This window comes from Oncorhynchus kisutch, linkage group LG23 (genome assembly GCF_002021735.2).
Source record: "Oncorhynchus kisutch isolate 150728-3 linkage group LG23, Okis_V2, whole genome shotgun sequence".
NCBI classification, from domain to species: Eukaryota; Metazoa; Chordata; class Actinopteri; order Salmoniformes; family Salmonidae; genus Oncorhynchus; species Oncorhynchus kisutch.
In genome coordinates this window covers 12,248,446-12,272,879 of record NC_034196.2, presented here as the reverse complement: position 1 = coordinate 12,272,879, position 24,434 = coordinate 12,248,446, and the positions used below count along the sequence as shown (strand labels likewise).

At 44.1% G+C, this 24,434-nt stretch overlaps 1 protein-coding gene across 5 annotated transcripts; it reads left to right on the top strand.

Moving 5' to 3' along the window:
- The first annotated feature begins 67 nt into the window (after positions 1-67).
- Positions 68-23,385, top strand: LOC109868507 (pikachurin). Of its 5 annotated transcripts, none has more exons than XM_020458115.2 (23): positions 69-494; positions 959-1,068; positions 7,310-7,396; positions 7,490-7,516; positions 7,649-7,766; positions 8,167-8,302; positions 9,811-9,977; positions 10,072-10,187; positions 10,298-10,769; positions 10,895-10,995; positions 11,150-11,250; positions 11,323-11,467; positions 11,583-11,772; positions 12,616-12,741; positions 12,839-13,082; positions 13,307-13,418; positions 13,604-13,732; positions 20,051-20,231; positions 21,535-21,610; positions 21,722-21,865; positions 22,005-22,088; positions 22,230-22,333; positions 22,442-23,385. In XM_020458115.2, the coding sequence occupies exons 1-23, from the start codon at positions 389-391 to the stop codon at positions 22,591-22,593; spliced, it is 3,228 nt and encodes a 1,075-aa protein (XP_020313704.1). In that variant the 5' UTR covers positions 69-388; the 3' UTR covers positions 22,594-23,385. The 5 variants fall into 5 exon arrangements, with proteins under 5 accessions (XP_031659002.1, XP_020313704.1, XP_031659001.1 ...); XM_031803141.1 differs by having other exon boundaries at positions 10,060-10,187; XM_031803142.1 differs by lacking the exons at positions 21,535-21,610; positions 21,722-21,865; positions 22,005-22,088; positions 22,230-22,333; positions 22,442-23,385 and adding an exon at positions 20,344-20,633 and having other exon boundaries at positions 68-494; positions 10,060-10,187.
- The last annotated feature ends 1,049 nt before the right edge of the window (positions 23,386-24,434 follow it).

The window sequence follows — 24,434 nt, the reverse complement described above, 5'->3', positions numbered from 1 at the left end:
GTCACATCTGGTCAACATTCCTTCATCCTCTTAATTAAGCCACGTGGCGCCTACACCTACCTGCTCACTACCTGGCTGCACTGATAGAAGGTGCTGTCAAAACTGTAGCGTACGTCACTGGAGGACAGTACACGCCCACTGTACTGGTAGGCTCTCTGAAGATAATTCCCGCCGATATGGTCCAGATACGCTGTGTAGAAGGCTGTCTGGTATCATCATCCGAATGTTGACCGTCTCGGAGAGATGATTGAACTCGTCTTGCTTGCGCATACACACACCTATTCTCGGGAAACATTTTCCGTTTGCAACAGAGTGCACACTCGCTCAAACGCATTCCTCAAAGTTTTATGCTCTGTGTTGTTTACAGTTGATTAACTCTTTCTGAGTTATGGATGTCTTGAGTCAAAAGATACGCATGTGCTTTATTGTGTTGGTGTTACTGAACGCGGTGGGCATATCTTTTGCTGTTAAAAGGACGTACGTCAGAGGATCAGGTAAGTTAATGTCCTCACCTGTATTAAGTTGAAGTTCTGACAATTTATTGTGGACATTTTATTCAAGTGCTTGTTGTGTAGCGTAGTATTTGTTTTATTATGATGTAGCCCAATTCACCCAATAAAATCCTTGCAGCATTGTTATGTTTACGCGACACATGGACTTTGGTGACTTTTGGAAGGCGTTACAATTTATCGGGGGTTATTCGTACCTGTACCCCATATATGTTGATGTATGAACTTCTTTCCCCAGTATATAGCTTAAATATAGCTGCCACGGAAGATAGCTAGGTAATATAGGGATGTGAGCTATGCTGTTAACTCAGCAGCTCTATGGGTTTGAAAGCATCCCATAGTACAACTTCCAGTGGACAAAATTGTTAAATACAATTATAAATGTTACTGTCGTTGTTCACTTGGTACTACTGTGTTAAAAAATAGTCATGTTTTTCTTGGTTGTGCAGAGCGTCTCCATCCACCTCTGGACATTGAGCTGGAGACGATCAACTGCACTGCAGTCCGGGTCAAGTGGTGGATACCCTTGAGACACATCAGTACTGTTACAGGTTACAAGGTAAGATCTACTGTGTCTCACTTGTACACCTCTGGAATGATGATGTTTGAGTGTTGTAAGGAAAACCATCTCTAATCTTAGTCAAGTTCTCATGAAGAGAGAGCGACTGACCCCTGCCTAACCTTCTCCCAACAGAAGGAAATGGTTTGTTTTTCATTTATTCCAAATCAAACTTCCTCTCTTGGTATATCTCTAGTAGACAGAAACCCCATTGTCATGTGAAACTGCAAAGTTTGCTTCCCACACACATCATTAGCTACTGCAGGTTTTAAATGTACTCTCCCAGGGGAAAATCAGAAAGGGGTTGTTTGCTTTTAGTCACGGTTTATATTCAGACTCTTAGTTGTAAATACCGAATTGTGACAAGGCCCTGAGCCTGGGAGGAGATGATTAAATTAATAATCCATGCTTAGAGATCCACATGACGGCTTGTAAAATCCTGTAGTCATTTTGTCATCTAGTCAAAGTCATTTAACCCCCAGTCAGTTTCCCTCCAGGGGATAGCCTACAAAGTAACTGTGTCTTTATGAGAGTGTTAATTTCTGTCAGATTTCTCGTCACTGCTACATTCTGAGGTCCAAAACAAGCCTGTCTTTACTGTATTTTAGCAGATTGTTTGTTAACCGTTTAAACTCGTGGGATGGTACCAAATGGGATTGTTTCAAGCAGAAGAAAATATGAGAAACCTATGCATAACCACAGTAGCAATTGAACGGGAACACTTTGGAGATTATGGGTAAATTATCAGACCAAAAGGTGAGGACACATCACTTCACCTGACACAAGACTGAATATGAATATTACACTTGCTTTTATGTCAATTTTACTGTACTTTTACTGTACTTTTCGCAGGATTTGCCAATAAGGAAATCTGAAAATACTGTGGATACATTCAGTAACATAATAAAAAATATTCATGGTAAATGAGGGGTAGGTGCAACGTAAGTCGTAAGAAAAGTATTTGCACAAGAGGCCATACACCTCTCCAAAGTGTGCACAGTTACTAAATCATTTCAATGCACTTTTATGACTCAAGGAAATAGCCTTCAACTATGAGGTTGAAGGCTCTATGAGATACAAGCACACTTGTATTTTGTTTGTTTGGAACATAGCCCTGTATCGAGATCTGTTATGCCCAAGACACAAGGGCACGTGCCCCCTCAGATTTTCCCTGCTTAAAAAAAATTCTGATGTCAAATTATTTACTAACTTAATTTTTAAGCCCACTTTTTTAAATCATAATTATTGATAAAAAATATCTGTAAGCAGTATTTGCGTGGGGGGGGCACACTGACTGGACCTGCATCCCCACCATCACACCATACTGGTGTTTACGCAATCCAAAAACAGTCCATTATAAATTGAAATCTGGGTCAGGTGGGCATAATTTGAAAGCTTGTTCTATTGTCAACATGACTAGCTAAATTATACAATACAATCCTATAGTGTTAAGTTTTCACAAGGCACTTTGGTGCGTATAGAATGGATTCATGAGTGCATTCAGGGGAGTGTTCCGCAGCAAATTGTCTTCTAAATGCGACAAACATAGGCTCATTCTGTTCAGAACAACCCAGGGTATGACGCCATGTTATCCTTATAACTGTACATTGAACATATGCGATTATAAACATTAATGCTGTAATTTAGAGGTGAGTGGTTTGCTTGTATGACATCACAGCAGTATTTATTATAATCCTTAACAGCTTCGAGTTCTCGTGATTTACAGCATTCCCCTCTCTCAAGCAACGAAAAATATGCAAAAGTAGCCCAATTCGCAGGAGGGATGGGGGCATCTTCTTGTTGTGCTTGATGCTGCCGTTTAGAATGCCTGTCAGCTGAATCCCATACAGTGCTGTCAAGCGGAGAGTCTGAAGACTCTTACCTCTGACATGTATAGCATGTTAGCCACTGCGGTCCAATTTAGGTGCTTATCAGTGACCAAATCTGCCATTTTCAAACCGCATATGTGTTATGAGTGTAAAGAGCTACCAAGGTGACTTGTCTTGTGTATATGATTTAGCAAGGAAAGCCTGTCATGAAGTGTCTTTCTGCACTTAAAGCTGCAGTCCAGTATCTTAAACACAACAAATTTGTAACATATTGTACGAATTGGATTCATACATTTTTTTATATATTTTTTGCAGGACAGTATCATACGAAATGGATGACGTAGTACACAATTGGATGACATAGTACACAAAAAACGGTGACCCGTTTTGGCTCGAGCACCACTTTTAAAATTACTGGCTGAAATTATGCAAAAGTTTGAGAGCATCACTTTAATGAGGAGAAAGATAAAGATATTTTATTGAATTAAATATACACTCCCCTAACATAGATTTTTTTTTTCTCCATAATTTTGGATTTGAGATCAAATGTTTCATGAGGCGCCTGTACATAATGTCACCTTTTTATTTGAGGGTATTTTCATACATATCTGATTTACCATTTAGAAATTAAAGCACTTTATACAGTGCATTCAGAAAGTATTCAAACCCCTTGACTTTTTCCAAGTTTTGTAACGTTACAGCCGTATTCTAAAATTGATTAAATTAAAATTTTCCCCTCAATCTACACACAATACCCCATAATGACAAAGCAAAAACAGGTTTTAAAATGTATAATACGTTTGCAAAAAGCTCGAAAAACCTATCACATTTACATAAGTATTCAGACCTTTTAATCAGTACTTTGAAGTACCTTTAGCAGTGATAACAGCCTCGAATCTTCTTGGGTATGATGCTCCAAGCTTGGCACACCTGTATTTAGGGAGTTTCTCCCGTTGTCTGCAGATCCTCTCAAGCTCTTTCAGGTTGGATGGGGAGCATCACTGCACAGCTATTTTCAGGTCTCTCCAGAGATGTTCGATCGGATTCAAGTCCGGGCTCTGGCTGGGCCACTCATGGACATTCAGAGATTTGTCCTGAAGCCACTCCTGTGTTATCTTGGCTGTGTGCTTAGGGTCGTTGGCCTTTTGGAAGGTTAACCTTCGCCCCCGTCTGAGGTCCTGAGCACTCTGGAGCAGGTTTTCATCAAGGATCTCGCTGTACTTTGCTCTGTACATCTTTCCCTCAATCCTGAGTAGAGTTCAATGTTGGTTTCATCAGATCAGAGAATCTTGTTTTTCATGGTCTGAGAGTGTGTTAGGTGACTTTTGGCAAATTCCAAGTGGGCTGTCATGTGCCTTTTACTGAGGAGTGGCTTCCGTCTGGCCACTCTACCATAAAGGTCTGATTGGTGGAATGCTGCAGAGATGGTTGTCCTTCTGGAAGATTCTCCCATCTCCACAGAGGAACTCTAGAGCTCTGTCACTGACCATTGGGTTCTTGGTCATCTCCATGACCATGGCCCTTCTCCCCCGATTGCTCAGTTTGGCCAGAAGCCCAGCTCTAGGAAGAGTCATGGTGTTTCCAAACGTATTCCATTTAAGAACGATCGAGGCCACTGTGTTCTTGGGGACCTTCAATGCTGTAGTACTTTTTCGGTACTGTTCCCCAGATCTGTGCCTCGACACAATCTGGTCTTGGAGCTCTACAGACACGATACGTATGTGGCAGAGTCTACAGACAATCATGGATTACAAAGTGAAAACCACCGATGTCGCGGACACCAACGGCTTGCTTCCAGACAAGCTAAACACCTTCTTTGCCTGCTTTGAGGATAACACAGTGCCACCGACTCGGCCCGCTCCCAAGGACTGTGGGCTCTCATTCTCCATGGCTTACCGCCCCAATAGATCCACAGATGATGCCATCGCACTGCCCACTGCCCTATCCCATCTGGACAAGAGGAATACCAACGTCAGAATGCTGTTCACTGACTATAGCTCAGCCTTCAACTCCACAGTACCCTCCAAGCTCCACATTATGCTCGGGCCCTGGGTCTGAACTCCACCCTGTGTAACTGGGTCTTGGACTTCCTGACGGGCCACCACCCTCAGGTGGTGAAGGTAGGAAACAACACCTCCACTTCGCTGATCCTTAACACAGGGGCCCCACAAGGGTGCATGCTCAGTCCACTCCTGTACTCCCTGTTCACCCATGACTGCGTAGTCACGCACATCTCCAACACAATCATCAAGTTTGCTGACGACACAGCATCAGTAGGCCTGATTACCAACAATGACGAGACAGCCTACAGGGAGGAGGTGAGGGCCCTGGCAGAGTGGAGCCAGGAAAATAACCTCTCCATCAATGTCAACAAAATGAAGGAGCTGATAGTGGACTTCAGGAAACAGCAGAGGGAGCACACCCTTATCCACATCGACGGGACCGCAGTGGAAAAGGTGGAAAGCTTCAAGTTCCTTGGCGTACACATCACTGACAATCTGAAATGGTTCTTCCACACAGACGGTGTGGTGAAGAAGGAGCAACCGCGCCTCTTCAACTTCAGGTGGCTGAAGAAATTTGGCTTGGCCCCTAAGACCTTCAGAAACTTTTACAGATACACAATTGAGAGCATCCTGTCGGGCTGTATCACCGCCTGGTATGGCAACTGCACCACCCGCAATCTCAGGGCTCTCCAGAGGGTGGCGTGGTCTGCCCAACGCATCACTGGGGGAACACTACCTGCCCTCCAGGACACCTGTCGCACCTGATGTCCCAGGAAGGCCAAAAAGATCATCAAGGACATCAACAACCTGAGCCTCCACCAGTTCACATCGCTATCATCCAGAAGGCAAGGTCAGTACAGGTACATCAAAGCTGGCACCGAGAGACTGAAAAACAGCTTCTACCTCAAGGCCATCAGACAGTTAAATAGGCATCGCTAGCCGGCTACCACCCGGTTACTTAACCCTGCACCTTAGAGGCTGCTGCCCTGTATACATAGACAGGGAATCACTGGCCACTTTAATAATGTTTACATACTGCTTTACTCATGTATATACTGTATTCTATTCAACTGTATTTTAGTCAATGCCACTCCGACATTGCTCAACCTAATATTTATATATTTCTTAATTCCACTCTTTTACTTTTAGATTTGTGTATTGTTTGACACTACTGCACTGTTGGAACACAAGCATTTCGCTACACCTACAATAACATCTGCTAAGTGTGTGTATGTGACCAATAAAATTTGATTTGATTTACAGACAATTCTTTCAACCTCATGGATTGGTTTTTGCTCTGACATGCACCGTCAACTGTGGGACCAGATATAGACAGGTGTGTGTCTTTCCAAATCATGTCAAATAAATTGATTTATTTCCACAGGTGGACTCTAATCAAGTTGTAGAAACATCTCAAGGATGATCAATGGAAACATGATGCACATAAGCTCAATTTTGAGTCTCATAGCAAAGGTCTGAATATTTATGTAAATAAGGAATGTCTGTTTATTTTTAATAAATGAGCAAAAATGTCTTAAGGACCTGTTTTCACTTTGTCATTATGGAGTATTGTGTGTAGATTGCTGTAACGTAACAAAATTTGGAAAAACTCAAGGGGTCTGAATACTTTCCTGAAGGAACTATACAGGACAGGAGTTTACCCTTAGAGGGTTAATGCCAACACTGTGCAGTACCAGCATAGGCTCAGGGAGGATGTTTGGAAGTAAGAAGGACAAGGAACACTTCAATCCTATTAGACATGTGAGTGTACTGCTGGCGTCTTGAACAATCTGCTGATGTGCAGGGAAAGCGAGGTGCGCACATTGATATGGCATCTTGTAGTCCTTGAGGTGCTGGTTGTGGCAAGATGCTAATTCAATTGAACAGACTGCAAGCCTTGAGATATTTTTGAGTTATTACAGCTCTTTGTCTCATTTGGAGTTCTGTTGTCTGCATTTAATAGTGTGACAGACATATTGTTCAGCGTGGCAGTAACCATGCCTTGCCGTGGTTGAGCAGGCAGCTGTACACTAATTGTTCTACCGTAAAACAACATGCAGTTAGTGTTTCAGCTTTGACTATGGCTTGTCATTGTAATGGGCCACATTGTTAAACAATGAGCTAGGTCAGCCCAGAAATCTGATACAGTTCAGTGGGCTACAGTAACTTAGACTTGGTTCTGTTTGTCTCTTATAGGCTCTTTTTTTTGTCCTCTGCTGTCCTCAACTCCCCACAGTCCTTTAGAGCTCATTTGCCTTTTGTGTACAGACAACCACATGGTTTCCTTCATTTGTTTTACAATACAAATGATCCCAGAGGTGATTTAATCTGAGGTGTCCTGAGATGTATACAGATATGTATATTTATAATGTATAATTCTACATGCAGTATTTGTGTATTCTGCTGTAGGTGTTTTACACTGAGATGAGGAATGGCCGTCCAGCAAGTTCAGCAGTAGCAGTGAATGTTCGTCTCAGTTTGGACGTGTTGGCTGCAGTGAGCTATTTCTCCTTCTAAATTGAATATGTTATATTTCCAAGTTATTCTTTCAACAATTTTTCTCTGAAAATCCTTTATTTTGACCTTCAGGTAAAGTTCAATGGGCACACCATTTTTGTAAGTGTATTTTGCATTACATGTTCAACTAATATCATTCAGCTGAGATTACTGATAGAATGAACACAAAGTGTTTATCTTCCTATATATATATATATATATATATTTTTTTTATCTTCCTGTGGCTGTAAGGATGTAGAAATTGGCAGTTTGAAGATGGCAGCTCAGTATGTGTTTAGTGTCGGTGCGTATGGATGGGCAGGAGAGGGACGACCCAGCGTGCCACGGAGAGTCAGCACCTTCCAACCAGGTAAGTGGATGGAGGAGAGGGACTCACCTTGGCCAGTCTAGTCATCCTGAATGAGGGAAAACCAGTGCGCTTACTGCGTGTAGGAATGAATCTGGGACTGAATTATTTACTGAATGTTTAGAAAAGAGTGGAATGGTTGGAGGTGGCACTTTGACTACAAATGGCTCTTCTGGGATTGTTATTTTCAGTTCATTCGCTGTACTGTACAACAACAATTTGATGCTAGGGGTTGAGGGGAGGTTCATGCGTCACGGGAACCTACTGAATGCCCCTTTGCTCCACTGCCCCTGAATGCACCCACGCTTTGAGTTAATAACAAGGACGTGGAATTTCAGAGAAAAGATTTCACATCTTTTGATTGTTTTTGTATCTTTCCACACTCCACCACTACCCTCAACAGAGATGTGCATGCCCCCCTCGGCCCCCTCACAACCAGCCGTAAGGGCTGTGTCGGACACTGAAACTGAGTTGTCATGGAAACAGAGTGAAAGAAAGGGAAGCTCACCCGTCCTTCATTTCATTGTGTATTATATCAGGTAAGAGTTGTTTTTCTTCTTTTTATAGTGCTTATTAGTGTGTGCCCCAGTCAACCGCTTGTCTTTCTTCTTTCCTTTACTGCTGTTATTTTTCCTGAATGTGTGTAATGGTTAAATGTGTCCTTGAATTAACGTCAAGACCACTTTGGCTGAAAATATTATGGTTGTGCATAATCACGGTTAAGTAAAATCTTGCAAAATGGGGTCAGATGTCTCATTAACTTGTGGGTCTATATGTGTTTTAGAAATTGACAGTTCTGACGGTTTGAAGTTTCCACCCTCACAAAAGGAAACTCTCAGTCTTCGCCCCCCAATCCTGATACGTCTGTATAAACAGTGGCGAGAACCCAAAGACCGGAGCTACTCCAGTTCGTTATCTCACACCTCCCATTCAATCCCGGCTGATTCTTTGGTCTACACGCAGAATCTGTCCACGGGAGATTAGGTTGTACATAACGTACGGTGGCTATTTTCAACAATCTCCCGGAACCACTGCTCTTACAGATAGGTTGCCAACACGTTTGGTTTTGATGAACAAAAGCAGTGGAGGAAAAACTATGTTGGAAATCTACAGGAGTGCTAAGCGTGATAATGGATTTTACAGTGGTTCACGAGGTTAAGGTCAGACACACAAACACCACAATTGACAGTTCAATGGGGATGAGCTGTGTGCATTTTCTTTTTTCTATGGGTACAAGGATTTAGAGAAGAACTAAAGAAATAGTAAATTAGTCAAACATTTCGAGAGATTTGAATGGACATTCCAAAAAGGAGTCATTTGAACAGCAAACCGAGTAAATGTTTGCGTGCAGCCTGTTTGCGTGTTGGGACCAAACATGGAATGTTAATGATGCTGTGAAGTACCGTATGATTTTTATTGAGTAATTCATCTCTTGTCTAAAGAGCTGGCAGATAGCAGATCTCCAGAGCCAGGGACAGACCACACACATACAGTATACACCAGAGAGAGACGATGTGTGTCTGGATCCAGCTAGATACTGTTCTGTCCTTTTAACAAGATGACTAGAGGGCTAAAATGACTGGAGGGCATTTCTCGCTTGAATCTGTTGTGAATAGAGGATGGATACTGACTATCATTGAAACTACGTGACCGGAGTTGAAGGATGTTGACGAAGGCAGTTTAATACTTATGAAGGCTGTAGTCAGCATGACTTTGTGGACAAGGGTAACGCGAACATACTTCACTTGTCTATATTTTGCTGAGCTCAGTTTCACTGACAGGCTGTTGTTCAGACCTTCACAATTCTATAATGTTTCAACCTGTCTCAGCAATGGCAATATGAGCACGCAATTACAGTAAGCAAGCAGGTGTTTTGGAAGAGCCTGTCTCACACGTGTACGTGGATGTTGTCTAACATGTGTAAGAGAGTTCCTAACCTATCCCTTACCCGCCTGTCTTTGACACACTACCCAGTCAGATTGTAATGGCTGAGTCAAATGCATTCACAGTTACCTCAGAGTCTGTCTCTACCTGTGATACCATGCAGACCAGAGCTGGACTCTGATTGGACGTCCCTAAAGGATCCAGTGAACAGCAGCTCGGTGGTTGTGAGAGGACTGGATCCTGACACTCAGTACCATTTTGCTGTCCAGGCAGTCAATGTCTACGGAGCCAGCCCACACAGTGCCATCACTGACCCAGTATGGACCTTCAGTGAGTGTTTTGGGAGGCATCTCTTCATGAATGATTTGACAAACTGCTCGTCCAAGTCCGTGATTGTCATTTATTCATTTAGTCTCTGTGTTAGGTGTGCAGGAAGGGGGCAGCGGGAGCCTGGGTCAGGGTTCTCCTGGCAACGGCAACATTCATCTGGAGGATTTGACTGACGTTAAGAACTCTGATTATGGGGCCCTCATTCAGGAGGTAAAAGACAGTGTCATGCAGGCTTCACAATCACTATGTTTCTCGTTAGCTATTTGCCAAACGTCCAAGTATCTCTTCTTTTTTTGTGTGTCCTACTGTCTTTGCTCCAGCCACTTTTCTCTCTAGAAGAAGACCGAAGATCTCTGCCGAGGTCCCGAACATGGAGTCCCATCTCTCACACAGGGGGAGGAGGAATGTCTTCTAGAGAGAACACTGCTGATTCTGGCACCATCATCACTGTTAACAAGGCAACCACTATAATATCCACCTCTACCACACCCATTCCCACCAACCACACCCATACCACCGACCCAGTTGCCCTCACCTCGTCTCCTGGCCTGGATAGCCTTCTGCCGACCCCTAGCTCAGCCCCACTCCCGGCCCGCTCCACCCTGGCTGGCCCCCTCTCCCCTACCCCTCCCGGCCCCAGGTCCCAGTGGAAGGGACAGGTGAGGGGGCTGTATGACCTGGCCTGTGAGGACGCTGTATGTTCTCTCAACAGTGTGTGTGTAGATGACTACCAAAGTGGGGGATCTCGCTGTTACTGTGCCCTGGGCCGAGGAGGGGACGCCTGCTCTCAGGGTGAGACAAGAGAACCACTCTAATGGACTATTATTGCTTAGTTGATGGACACTAGTCTCTCTCTGTTTTGCTACTGAATTTGAGCTTATTTGTTTATTTTTGTTCTTGGTTTCTTTGTCCTCCAGTTGTAGTGGTGAAATATCCACAGTTTTACGGCTTCTCCCATGTTGCCTTTGAGCCTCTGAAGAATTCCTATCAATCCTTTCAGATCATGCTTGTGTTTAAGGTAAAATGTTGACGTCTGTTTCATTCTGAATGTGTTGCAGTTCCTTCATAGAAATAAGCTGTAAAGCTATTGTGTGCATCCCAAATAAAAGGCCAATGGTATTCTAAAGGATGTAAAACAAATGGATGCTCACCCCTGTCTTGTTACCCCACAGACTGACTCAGAGAATGGCCTTCTGTTGTTCTGTGGGGAGAATGAACATGGCAGTGGAGACTTCACCTCGCTGGCTCTCATACATGGGAAGCTCCACTTTAGGTGGGTGGATGTTGATATAAATCAGTCAGTCGCGCACTGACTGACTCACCTCACCGCTATCTGTGTGTGCAGGTTTAACTGTGGCACAGGCACTGCCCAGATAGTGAGTGGGAGTCGGGTGGCACTGGACCAGTGGCACAGTGTCGTTGTCGGCAGGGAGGGTGCGATTGGCTGGCTAAGACTGGACAATGACACACCTGTCACAGGACACTCACAGGTGAGTACAATTCATTCTGCTGCTACTGGTGGTAAATACATATTATACAATGTAATAACCCTATTTGCGGCCCGGCTCTGTCCGGGTGTGTATCTCCTAATCTCTGATCCTACAGGGGGACTACAATAAGATCACATTCAGAACCCCTCTTTACGTGGGCGGCTCCCCTAATGCTTATTGGCTGGCCAGGACAGCAGGGACCAATCGGGGTTTCCAGGGGTGTATCCAGACGCTAAGTATCAACAGCAGGGTGACGGACATGAGGCCTTGGCCAATGGGATGGGCTCTTAGTGGGGCGGATGTGGGTGAGTCATACATTAATGTTTCCATCATAATCTCTCACCTCATTTACTCTCTCTGTTTGGTGAGTTTATCCCTGCTTATTTATGTTATTGCGTGAAGGTCATAGCAAGTAGCATGTCAATCAATGATTATCATACAAGTAGGTTATAAACTTCTAATTGTTCTGAAGCCCCTTGTAATGTCTTATTTTCTGTCGGAACCAACAACTTCCTGGTCACTGGCCAATTTGCCTTCTTTCTTGTTGATGTCTGAATATCCTAAGAACATACTGTCATCTTGAGTCAGTTGTTCAGTAGATATTGTGACACACAGCAGTCCTTGTTGTGCACAACATGTGCACATTAAGACTGAGCAGACAAAGCTTTGATGTGTGGGTCTGCGTCTGGTTAGATTGGCCTAGGGTTGGTGAGATGCGTTTCTATGGCAGCCTCTGGAAGGCTTCCTCCTCATCACTCCTATTATTCAGAGAGACAGAAAGGAAGTCTGTGTTCTAGTTCAATAGGATTTGATGAATGCCAGCAGGGAGATGCCAAAGTGGTCAGACACAATAGTCCCTAATGAGCTGACTCAATAAATTAGATTATGTTAAAAAAAAAAAAAAAAATTGTTTTGGTCCATTTGTGGACTGACACACTTTATATTTTTTCTGTCTTTCTTTTTTTTCACTCTTTCTCCGTATCTATCTTTCAATATATCTCTTCCTCTTTTCTCGTTCTGTCTTTCTCTCCCTCGCTCTCTTGCTCACTTTCATAAACATCTGTTCTCTATGCCTCTAGTATGACAGAATGTATGTAGGACTGTTTTAAATGACTGGTACACTATGGTGTATGTGGTTCACCCTGTAGGAGAATGCAGTGCCAGTGTCTGTGAAGGGGTCACCTGTGCCAATGAAGGAACTTGCTTTGCCAGCCATGCAGATGGGTACATATGTCTGTGCGCACTGGGTTATAGGGGTCCTCTATGCCAGGAGAGTGAGTAGCTACCACATCTCCACATTTTTTTAAAATCTTGAACTTACTGTAATTACACACACACCTTACCTGTAACCCCTTCCATGTATTCCCCCAGGCTTCCAGCTGGTGGTGCCGTACTTTAACGCGTCTGTGCTGTCGTACGCCAGCGCCCCCTGGCCTCGGTCTTCCAGACACTACCTGTCCTGGATGGAGTTTGAGGTGACCTTCAGGCCGACGGCTCCTGATGGCATTCTGCTCTACAGCCAGGACTCAGCCAGCAGAGACTTCCTGTCAATCAGTCTGCTGGGAGGATACTTGGAGTTCAGCTTCGACTGTGGCTCTGGGACAGCCACCATCAGGTTAAGGATAACAGTAGGGTTGCTTAGTCGTGGGAGAGTCCTGTTTTTGAGAAGCATGCACTTTCTTTTATTTTTATATTTCAACGTGTTGACGTTGTGGAGCACTCACATTCTGAGGAAAGGCCATCTATGTGCAGAACCAAGGCATTACATAAATGTAACCAAATAGGAGAAATGGTGTGTCTGGTAAGCACTGGTGAGGTTGATGTATCGTTCATGTGCAGGAGTGAAGAGACGCTCACAATGAACGAGTGGCATGAGCTGCGTGTCTCCAGGACGGGCAGAGAGGGCATCCTGCAGGTGGATAACCAGATGCCCACACACAGCCTGGGTGAGGTACAGACCTTCATGGAGCCTGCTGAAAACATACACTGAACATTTCAGTAAAGACTGATCATAATGTATTCAAACTGTAAATTAGAAGAATACTGAAATGTGAATTTGGTCATCTTTTGATTGTTGTTTTAAGTAAATGTAGATTGAAGTAAATGTAGTTTGGCTTCCTCTCTCCTGTTGTTCAGGGAGCATTCACTCAGATCAGGTGCAGCGGTCCTCTGTACATCGGGGGCGTTCCAGAACACACCAACCCCAGGACTAAGATCAACGCTGGTGCCGCCTTGCTCCACCACTTCACTGGCAGTATCCAAAAGGTACCACAGACCAATGAGCCCCCAGTGTTTGATAGGTAGATATGACACCACCCAGTAAACGGGATGTCCTGTGGACATTCGGCGACGTTCCCAAATGGTCCCTTAAGGGTTTTGGTGCGCCGTTATCCCAGTGACGTTCTAAGAACACTACGTGATGATCCCAAGGGAACGTTCTCTGGGGGACTTTTGTCTAGTTCCCTATACGTTCCCACTAAAGCATTCCCGCTAAAGTGCTAGGGAAGGTTAATGCCAGGACTAAGTTTTGGGGTAGAAAGTCCAAGCTGCTTGATAAGGACTCCATAAGAGTGCTAGCCACTGCCCTCATTCAATGCCATTTTGACTCGCTAGAACTTCCTGGTTTGGGGGGGGCTTATCTAAGCTTCTGAAGGGGAAGCTCCAGATAGCCCAGAATAAGCTGATCAGGATAGTCTTGAAGGGGAGTCCACATACTCACATAGGCAGGAGCTGCTTTCAAGAACTCAATTGGCTGCCTGTTGAGGCTAGGGTGTCCCAGATTAGACTGGGTTTGGTTTACGGGAGTATTTATGGTTCTGCGCCCAGATTTCGAACTGATTAAGAAAATAAGGTGTACGCCACTTTCTAAGCAAACTTTGGGATTTATAAAAAACAAACTTGAATGTGCGGTCCTCCACTCGCACTTTGACCCATACGTACGCACATAAAATTAGAAACTGCGACTCCGATGGCAGGATGAAACTAAAGAAATGCTTTGAAATTGATACCATTGTGTAAAACTAATCTAAATATTACCTCTCACGTATTATATATGAAGAGCTCCCTGGAGTACACACAAAAAACATGATTTAGGATAATAAATACAAACAGAGATTTGTTTTTGCAAAATAACTCCTCAAATATGCTGTACAGTTTAATCGGAAATCATAGTTAATTGTATCTGTAATTATTAAACAATACTTGCACGTTATTAAATGTATTCTCATAAATAATAAGGTGAACAGTAGGACAAATTACATTTAAACTGATGCATGTTTCGATGCCTCAGTCGGGCAGATACGAGTACACAGTTTTCATTTATTGTTATCACATGTTTGTTGCACAGAACTGTCAATGTGATAATGGCCCTGTCATTGTCAGTTAAAATCTGGGTAATTACCACACCTGAAGGTGTTACGCAACTGGGTAGCTTTGACCATCAAATGGGTGGGTATAAAAAGGCATTACAATGTGTAATGACCCACAATGGCTGCTTTGGCACTGTTGGAAGAATTCGGAGAGAGTGAATTTTCAGAGACCAGCAAGAATTACTGGCCGATGATGAAGTGGCTTATGAGCCGGTTCTGATTTCCAAGCGTTGTTTTCTTGGATCTCTGTGCTGTAGTGGGCCCAGCTTTACAGAGAAGCACCCGCAGAAACCAAGCCGTGCCTGTCTCACTGCAACTCCTTGGCAACCTCATTAATAGCGTCTATAGTCTCTTTGCGTTTGCAGGACTGCATATGTGAGGACACGGCCGCTGGAGGGTTGTGACACACGAAGTGCAGTGGAGACGCCGGGGCTGGGCGCACTCGGCTTCCGCTCAGCTGCAGCACCACGGACCCCCGCTGGAACACTCGGCTTTCGCTCAGCTGCAGCACCACGGACCCCCGCTGGAACACTCGGCTTCCGCTCAGCTGCAGCACCACGGACCCCCGCTGGAACACTCGGCTTTCGCTCAGCTGCAGCACCATGGACCCCCGCTGGAACACTCGGCTTCCGCTCAGCTGCAGCACCACGGACCCCCGCTGGAACACTCTGCTTCCGCTCAGCTGCAGCACCACGGACCCCCGCTGGAACACTCGGTATCTGCTCAGCTGCAGCACCACGGACCCCCGCTGGAACACTCGGGCTCAGCTGCAGCACCACCGACCCCCTCTGGAACACTCGGCCTCCTCTCAGCTGCAGCACCACCGACCCCCGCTGGAACACTCGGCCTCCGCTCAGCTGCAGCACCACCGACCCCCGCTGGAACGCTCGGCTGCAGCACCACCGAACCCCGCTGGAACACTCGGTTTCCGCTCAGCTGCAGCACCACCGACCCCCGCAGGAGCACTCGGCTTCCGCTCAGCTGCAGCACCACCGACCCCCGCTGGAACACTCGGCCTCCTCTCAGCTGCAGCACCACCGATCCCCGCTGGAACACTCATCTGCAGCACCACCGACCCCTACTGGAACGCTCAGCTGCAGCACCACCGACCCCCGCTGGAACACTCGGCTTCCGCTCAGCTGCAGCACCACCGACCCCCGCTGGAACACTCGGCCTCCTCTCAGCTGCAGCACCACCGATCCCCGCTGGAACACTCAGCTGCAGCACCACCGACCCCTGCTGGAACGCTCAGCTGCAGCACCACCGACCCCCGCTGGAACACTCGGCTTCCGCTCAGCTGCAGCACCACCGACCCCCGCTGGAACACTCGGCTTCCGTTCAGCTGCAGCACCACCGACCCCTGCTGGAATACGCAGCGACTAAAATAATAAATAGAAAATGTAAATATTTGTGTAAATATATGTTTAAACACAACTTGACTGCATTTGGTTGACTCTGTTGAAAGGAGGGAATTGTCATTACATACCTGGATCATCCGGTGTGTCTTGCATGGTTGTGTCCCCCTCCACCTCCGTCACTACTCCACTCAAAAGGCTTTTATATCGGACCACTTCTTTTTTATTTCTGAGAGGGTCCGACCTTCTGAGCCAGCAGCATTCACAGTGTCCTCCACATGCTGCCACTCTAACGCCCTTTTGGCATTTGTAATGCCCACACTGTGTCCACCAAACAATATATTTTGCTTCAACCTCTCCTACAAGAACTTCTATTTCACACTGGGTGAAATGTCTTTTTTTTTTGCCTTTCTGCCGTTATTGTTGTCATGCAGTCAGTTTTTGATGAATATTAATTAGGGTGTTTCATTGACTATTTATAGGCAACTGCTGGCTGGCTGGCTGGCTGGCTGGCTGGCTGGTGTGTTTACGGACATATTCAATCAATCCTTATCTCAGTCTGCTGTTCCCACATGCTTCAAGAGGGCCACCATTGTTCCTGTTCCCAAGAAAGCTAAGGTAACTGAGCTAAATGACTATCGCCCTGTAGCACTCACTTCCGTCATCATGAAGTGCTTTGAGAGACTAGTCAAGGACCATATCACCTCCACCCTAGACCCACTCCAATATGCTTACCGGCCCAATGGGTCCACAGACGACGCAATCCCAAACACACTGCACACTGCCCTAACCCATCTGGACAGTGGGTTAGGGCAAAAAAGTATTTAGTCAGCCACCAATTGTGCAAGTTCTCCCACTTAAAAAGATGAGAGAGGCCTGTAATTTTCATCATAGGTACACTTCAACTATGACAGACAAAATGAGAGAAAAAAAAATCATCTTTTTAATTGGGAGAACTTGCACAATTGGTGGCTGACTAAATACTTTTTTGCCCCACTGTATGTAAGAATGCTGTTCATCGACTACAGCTCAGAATTTAACACCATAGTACCCTCAACTCCTCAAAACTGCCCTGTGCGACTGGGTCCTGGACTTCTTGACAGGCCACCCTCAGGTGGTGAGGGTAGGTAACAACACCTCCACCCCGTTGATCCTCAACACTGGGGCCCCACAAGAGTGCGTTCTCAGCCCTCTCCTGTTCACCCATGACTGCGTGGCCATGCACGCCTCCAACTCAATCATCAAGTTTGCAGACGACACTACAGTGGTAGGCTTGATTACCAACAACGGCGAGACGGCCTACAGGGAGGAGGTGAGGACCCTCGGAGTGTGGTGTCAGGAAAATAACTTCACACTCAATGTCAACAAAACAAAGGAGATGATCGTGGACTTCAGGAAACAGCAGAGGGAGCACCCCCCCTATCCACATCGACTGAACAGTAGTGGAGAGGGTGGAAAGTTTTATGTTCCTTGGCGTATACATCATGGACAAACAGAGCAAAAGGTGGCGCTACAAAGTATTAACTTAAGGGGGCTGAATAATTTTGCACGCCCAATTTTTCAGTTTTTGATTTGTTAAAAAAGTTTGAAATATCCAATAAATGTCGTTCCACTTCATGATTGTGTCCCACTTGTTGTTGATTCTTCACAAAAAAATACAGTTTTATATCTTTATGTTTGAAGCCTGAAATGTGGCAAAAGGTCGCAAAGTTCAAGGGGGCCGAATACTTTCGCAAGGCACTGTATATCTCACTGATCATCCCCAAAGCCAACACCTCATTTGGCCGCCTTTCCTTCCAGTTCTCTGCTGCCAGTGACTGGAACGAATTGCAAAAATCGTTGAAGCTGGAGACTTATATTTCCCTCACCAACTTTAAACATCAGCTAACCGATCGCTGCAGCTGTACATAGTCCATCTGTAAATAGATTGGGTGGGCTATCTACCTCATCCCCATACTGTTTTTATTTACTTTTCTGCTCTTTTGCCCACCAGTATCTCTACTTGCACATCATCATCTGCTCATTTATCACTCGTGTTAATCTGCTAAATTGTCATTCTTTGCTACTATGGCCTATTTATTGCCTACCTCCTCATGCCTTTTGCACAAACTGTATATAGACTTTCTTTTTTTTCTATTGTGTTATTGGCTTGTTTATTCCATGTTATTCCATGTTATTCCATGTTATTCCATGTGTAACTCTGTGTTGTTGTCTGTGTCACACTGCTTTGCTTTATCTTGCCCAGGTTGCAGTTGTAAATGAGAACTTGTTCTCAACTGGCCTACCTGGTTAAATAAAGAATAAAATAGTAAAAGCACACGCATTTTGCTACACTCTCATTAACATCTGCTAACCATGTGTATGTGACAAATAAAATATGATTTGATTTGGGTGTCAAAAGGGTGGGACAAGACGCTCGCTCACATGTGCCAAATTTCAAGTTGATTGTGATTTATGAAGGTAAACCGGCGTTGGACGTGCGTGCGCACACTGTTATAAATCAGAATCTTTCTGTGTTTCGTCTGTACTCCACCCTTTGACGTGAATCCTCTGCACAGTTTTCTAAATGAGGCTCCAGATCAGGTGTCGCTAATGTGTACTTATCAAGGTTCAGTGGTAATGCTGGGAAGGGCACTGTCTTCTATACTGGAGTGGAAGGAGTTGCCTCTGCACATAAAAATCACTTCCCCCTCTGGGCAGCATTAAAAAGAAAGTAAAAAACACTGATGTCTTCTGTACCCGTGTGAATGACCCCTATGATGTAACCGCAATGATGAAATAGTTGTTCTTTTTTGTTTCATAATCTCGCTGTCATACTGTGTTCAACCGTGTTCCATCTTGCCTAGCCATCTTGTTTCAAGAGGAACACAATGGAAATTTAAGTCCCAGACTTTGTGTTATCCTCCGTGATTTAACTCATGTGCATGTATGGCTTTTTCTAGTTGTATGAGTGCTTGTTTTTTTTTTTTTATGGTTGAATTAATAAACTGAACTACAAATAAAACATCAGGTGACAGTCCCAAGTGAACGTTCTTAGGCGGACCTTTTTATAGTTCCCGGTTAGCCGCTTTTAAGACCTTCTTGGGATGAAAAATAAATGCACAATGTAATAATGTATGTCAAAATGTCTCAACTATATAAGTTGAGAACTGTATGTGAAAGCACTCTGTCCCCAGCATTGCCAAAAGACAAAGAGCTGTGACTGGATTAGTTGTTCACCAATCAGGGCCTTGATGGGCTTGGCAACAGTAACAAGGGGTGGTGTATAATGAAACTAGGTTGTGTGTGTGTGGCCTCGGTTAAAAAAATGTTTTTAAATGAAAAGATCCACGGGACAAACCGGGAACTAGACAAAATCCTCCAGAGGACCATGACACATCGTCCTGACGACTTTAGGCAACCATTTCATGACGTCACGGGGACATCCCAACGACTCATTATGGTTTGCAGGACATCCCAACGACTCATTATGGTTTGCAGGGCATGGGCATTATGGTTTGCAGGACATCCCAACGACTCATTATGGTTTGCAGGACATCCCAACGACTCATTATGGTTTGCAGGACATCCCAACGACTCATTATGGTTTGCAGGGCATGGGCATTATGGTTTGCAGGACATCCCAACGACTCATTATGGTTTGCAGGACATCCCAACGACTCATTATGGTTTGCAGGACATCCCAACGACTCATTATGGTTTGCAAGCACATTTTACTGAAGCTATGTGGTTCTGTAACAGTATTGTACATAATGATTGTCGAGGATACATTTACATAGGGCATAGCTAACTATTTGTCTCCACCCTCCTGTATCCTTATTGGCTGTTCCATATTCCTCTGCCCTTCCCATCTCTATCAGATCACTCTTAATGAGCGCAGCATCCGTCTGCCCCAGGACTTCTCTGAAGGGGTAAACATGGAGAACTCCCTGCACCCCTGTGTAGACTCCCCCTGTGCCAACAGGGGCACATGCCGCCCAAAACAGGCCTTGTATGAGTGTGACTGTCCCCTGGGATACACTGGAAAGCACTGTCTACAAGGTCAGACCTCTCACTGCTATACTATATAATGCATGTGTATGTTGCATGCACATATCTCTAGTGTACCCACCTCTCACCCTCTCTCTTCTCTGACCATGGTATTGCTGAGCAGAATGTGGAACTTACTGCATGAACTGTAAGTCTCACTGTGTCATGTTGCTCCGGTGCGTAATTCTACAATGATATATTATAACAATAAGCTGTATAACAGCATGTGAAAGCATGTGGCGTTTACTTGTAATTGGAAACACCCTATTGAGTTGAATGTCCATGTGAAAAGTTGTAGTGCCATCTAGTGGAAATTGTGGGTAAGTACAGGTTCCCCTTTACTGTGCCTTCAGGAAGTATTCACACCCCTTGAATTTTTCCACATTTTGTTGTTACAGGATAAAAAAAATTGTTGATTTAAATATAGATTTTGTGTCACTGGCAACCACACAATACACCATAATGTCAAAGTGGAATTATGTTTTTAGATGTGTTCATAAATTAATTACAAATGAAAAGCTGAAATATCAGTACATATTCAATATAAATAAGTTCAGGAGTATGAATTTTCTTAAGTCACATAAGTTGCATGGACTCTGTGTGCAATAATAGTGTTTAACATGATTTTTGAATGACCACCTCATCTCTACCCCACACATACAAATAATTGTAAGGTACCACAGTCGGGCAGTGAATTTCAAACACAGATTCAACCACAAAGACCAGGGAGGTTTTCCTTTGCCTCCCAAAGAAAGGCACCTATTTTTAGATGGGTAAAACATTTTTAAAGTAACAAAAAACATTGAATATCCCTTTGAGCAGAAACTGAATAGAGCTAAGCACAGGCAAAATCCTGGTTGTCTGCTTTTCAACAGACACTGGGAGACTAATTCATCTTTCAGCAGGACAATAACGCAAGTCCAAATTAACACTGGACTTGCCTACCAAGACGGCATTGAATGTCCTAAGTGCTCTAATTACAGTCTAGACTTTTTTTTTAAATGGCTGTCTAGCAATGATCAACAACCAACTTGACAGAGCTGGAAGAAAAGCCTCACAGCTGTAATCGCAAAGGTGATTCTGGACTGAGGGTTGTGAATACTTATGTAAATGACGTATTTCTGTATTTCATCTTCAATACATTTACAAAAAAATCTAAAAACATGTTTTCACTTTGTCATCATGAGGTATTGTGTGTAGATGGATTAGAAAAAATATATATTGAATCATTTTTTAATTAAGGCTGTGACCATAACAAAATGTGGAAAAAGTCGAAGGGTATGAATGCTTTCTGAAGACACTGTACATCCTTTAGTAACCGAGGCAACTGAGACTCCCCAGTTTATTGGACGAAGCTACCTCGTTTATAACAACAAGGACATTTTAAAGAGGTATGCCCCTTCGATTTTCCAGATTATTTGCATATTTCATTATGTATCGACTAACCATGTCAGTAGATAATACTTTTATCTCTTCACTCTTGACTACTATCTCTGTATCAGGGTGTCAGGCTGCAGGACTCATGTGTTGCTGCGCTTTAGGAGCTCCGCTCAGGATGGCTTGTTGCTATGGCGAGGCCACACTCCTGTGAGAGCCAACAGTGACTTTGTTTCTCTGGGCTTGGTCGACGGGGCTCTCATCTTCAGGTACAGGTAGCCTCGTAAACAATGGAGGCTATATGCCAGGGGAGGGAGGGAGGGAGGGAGGGAGGGAGGGAGAGAGGGAGAGGGAGAGGGAGAGAGAGAGAGATCTTGCTTCTCTCTAACATTGACCCTTTCTGTTCAGCTATAACCTTGGAAGTGGTGTTGCCATAGTAATGATCAATGGAACCTTTAGTGATGGACAATGGCATCGGGTCAAGGCAGTCAGGTGACCTCTCACTATTCCAGCCTTTCTTTGGCTCTGAAATATTGACGTGTTGACAAACAATTATGTTACCTGCATTTACACAGCGATTTGGTGGAGTCTGTTTTCTGGTGGTGTGATATAATGAGGTTGTGTCTTTATCAGAGATGGCCAGTATGGGAGCCTGACAGTGGACCACTATGAGACCAGTACAGGGAGATCACCAGGCAACATGAGACAGCTCAATACCAACAGCATGGTGTACCTGGGTCAGTAGTGCTGTTGGAGATGGCAGGGGTGGTGGTGGGAATGATATGGTGGTAATATTGATGTTGAAAATAATATTAAGGATGATGATGATGCCGTGGTTCCTGCAGGTGGAATGAAAGAGGTTGGCTTGTATACCCATGGCCAGTACCTGTGGGGCCTGGTGGGCTGCATTTCTCAGCTCACCCTCTCTACTGACTACCACCTGTCTCTGGTGGAGGATGCTGCCGCCGGCAAGAACATCAACACATGCCGGCCCTGACAGCTGCTAACCTCGTTTCCCTGGGTACTCATTTACAGGGGGGACTCATTTACAGGGGAGACTCATTTACAGGGGGACTCATTTACAGGGGGGACTCATTTACAGGGGGGACTCATTTACAGGGGAGACTCATTTACAGGGGAGACTCATTTACAGGGGAGACTCATTTACAGGGGAGACCATGAGCAGACTATATCATGTTTTATAATTATGTTCATATTCACTGTATGTCTTCGGATGAACCCAAACACTCAATTGATGGTTAAACTTGCAAATATTTAATTATTTATAGTTTTTTTACTGTAAATAATTTCCATTGTTTTGAGAATGTATAGATTTTGGGGGGGGGGGGATTCCCGTCTCATGGGCAGTATAGAGGCATGAAACAGCCTTCTAGAATCTCTTCGTGCCTGATACTGAGGTGGGGTGTAGGGTTTTGTACTGTCAGATACTGCTATCCAGCTGTTTTGTGTATTTAATCCCGTAATACATGCATTGTGTTTACTTTATGTTCATATTCTTAACGCTTATTATTTCTTATTGTTGTTGCATTGTACAGAAGGAACCTGCAAGTTAGCATTTCCTTGGACTGTGTACACCATGTGTATCCTGTACATATGACAAACACAACGTTCAACTTGCATTGTAACCATATATCTGTCAAAGGAAATATATAGGATGTATATGTATTGCAATATGCGGTATATTTTATGGATGTGGAAATATATACAAATGCCATAACATGTCCTGACATGCCTTTTTACAAACATAAACATTTGAAATAGCATGTTATATTTGATTGTCTTTCATTGAGAACTAATGTGGTAATATTGTCTTGACAGGTGTACCACTAAAGTTACCTTTCTTGTGTTGTGTCATAACAGAGAAAAAAGTCTTCAAACTGAAACATTATTTTCCCAAACAACTGACCACCTACTGGGCCAGAAATAATCTGCCAGACTCCTCCATACAAACACATATATACAGTCCTTGTTATATTGTCTGCCATAGGGGAACAATAGCTCAATAGAAAGTGATGGCGAAGGACATATAAACATTTCCTAGAAATGTTCATGCACATCTTCCACTCAAAAAGATGTCAGTCAGAAATTGCTGAAAAAAATAATCTTATTTTCAGTAGGAGAAAGAGCAAATTTTCTGTTCTGAGAATCTTAAGGCCATTTCTGCCGTTCCAGATGAAAACGTTCTTAAGATTCTCAGAACAATTACTCCTTCTCCTACTGAAAAGAACATCATTTTTTTGTGAGTGCTCTATTTCCATCTAGCATGTCTAGCAACGTGCCGTGTACCTTTTTTCTATACAACAGATTCACAGCGGAAACCTTGCTTGTTAGGAAGATACCCCTGTGCTGCTCACTGATGCACTCACTGTACAATACTCACGCTGTACAATAATCAGTGCATAATACTCACACTGTAATACTCGCTGTACAATACTCACTGTACAATACTCACGCTGTACAATACTCGGTGTATAATACTCTCACTGTACAATACTCACGCTGTACAATACCCAGCGTATAATACTCGGTATATAATATTCACACTGTGTAATACTCGCTGTACAATACTCACTGTATAATACCCGCTGTACAATACTCACTGTCAATAGTCTGTGTATATTACTCTTACTGTATAATACCCAGCGTATAATACTCGTTGTATAATATTCACACTGTGTAATACTCACTGTATAATAGTCGGTGTATAATACTTTCACTGTACAATACTCACGCTGTACAATACTCACGCTGTACAATGCTCACGCTGTACAATGCTCAGTGTATAATACTTTCACTGTACAATACTCACGCTGTACA

Excerpts from the sequence above, each read along its gene's own strand:
- LOC109868507 (XM_031803141.1), top strand. The coding sequence starts at position 389 with ATGGATGTCTTGAGTCAAAAGATACGCATGTGCTTTATTGTGTTGGTG. Across the intron at positions 10,770-10,894 it reads AGGGGACGCCTGCTCTCAGG|TTGTAGTGGTGAAATATCCA; the intron begins GTGAGACAAGAG and ends TTTGTCCTCCAG. Across the intron at positions 11,251-11,322 it reads CATGGGAAGCTCCACTTTAG|GTTTAACTGTGGCACAGGCA; the intron begins GTGGGTGGATGT and ends CTGTGTGTGCAG.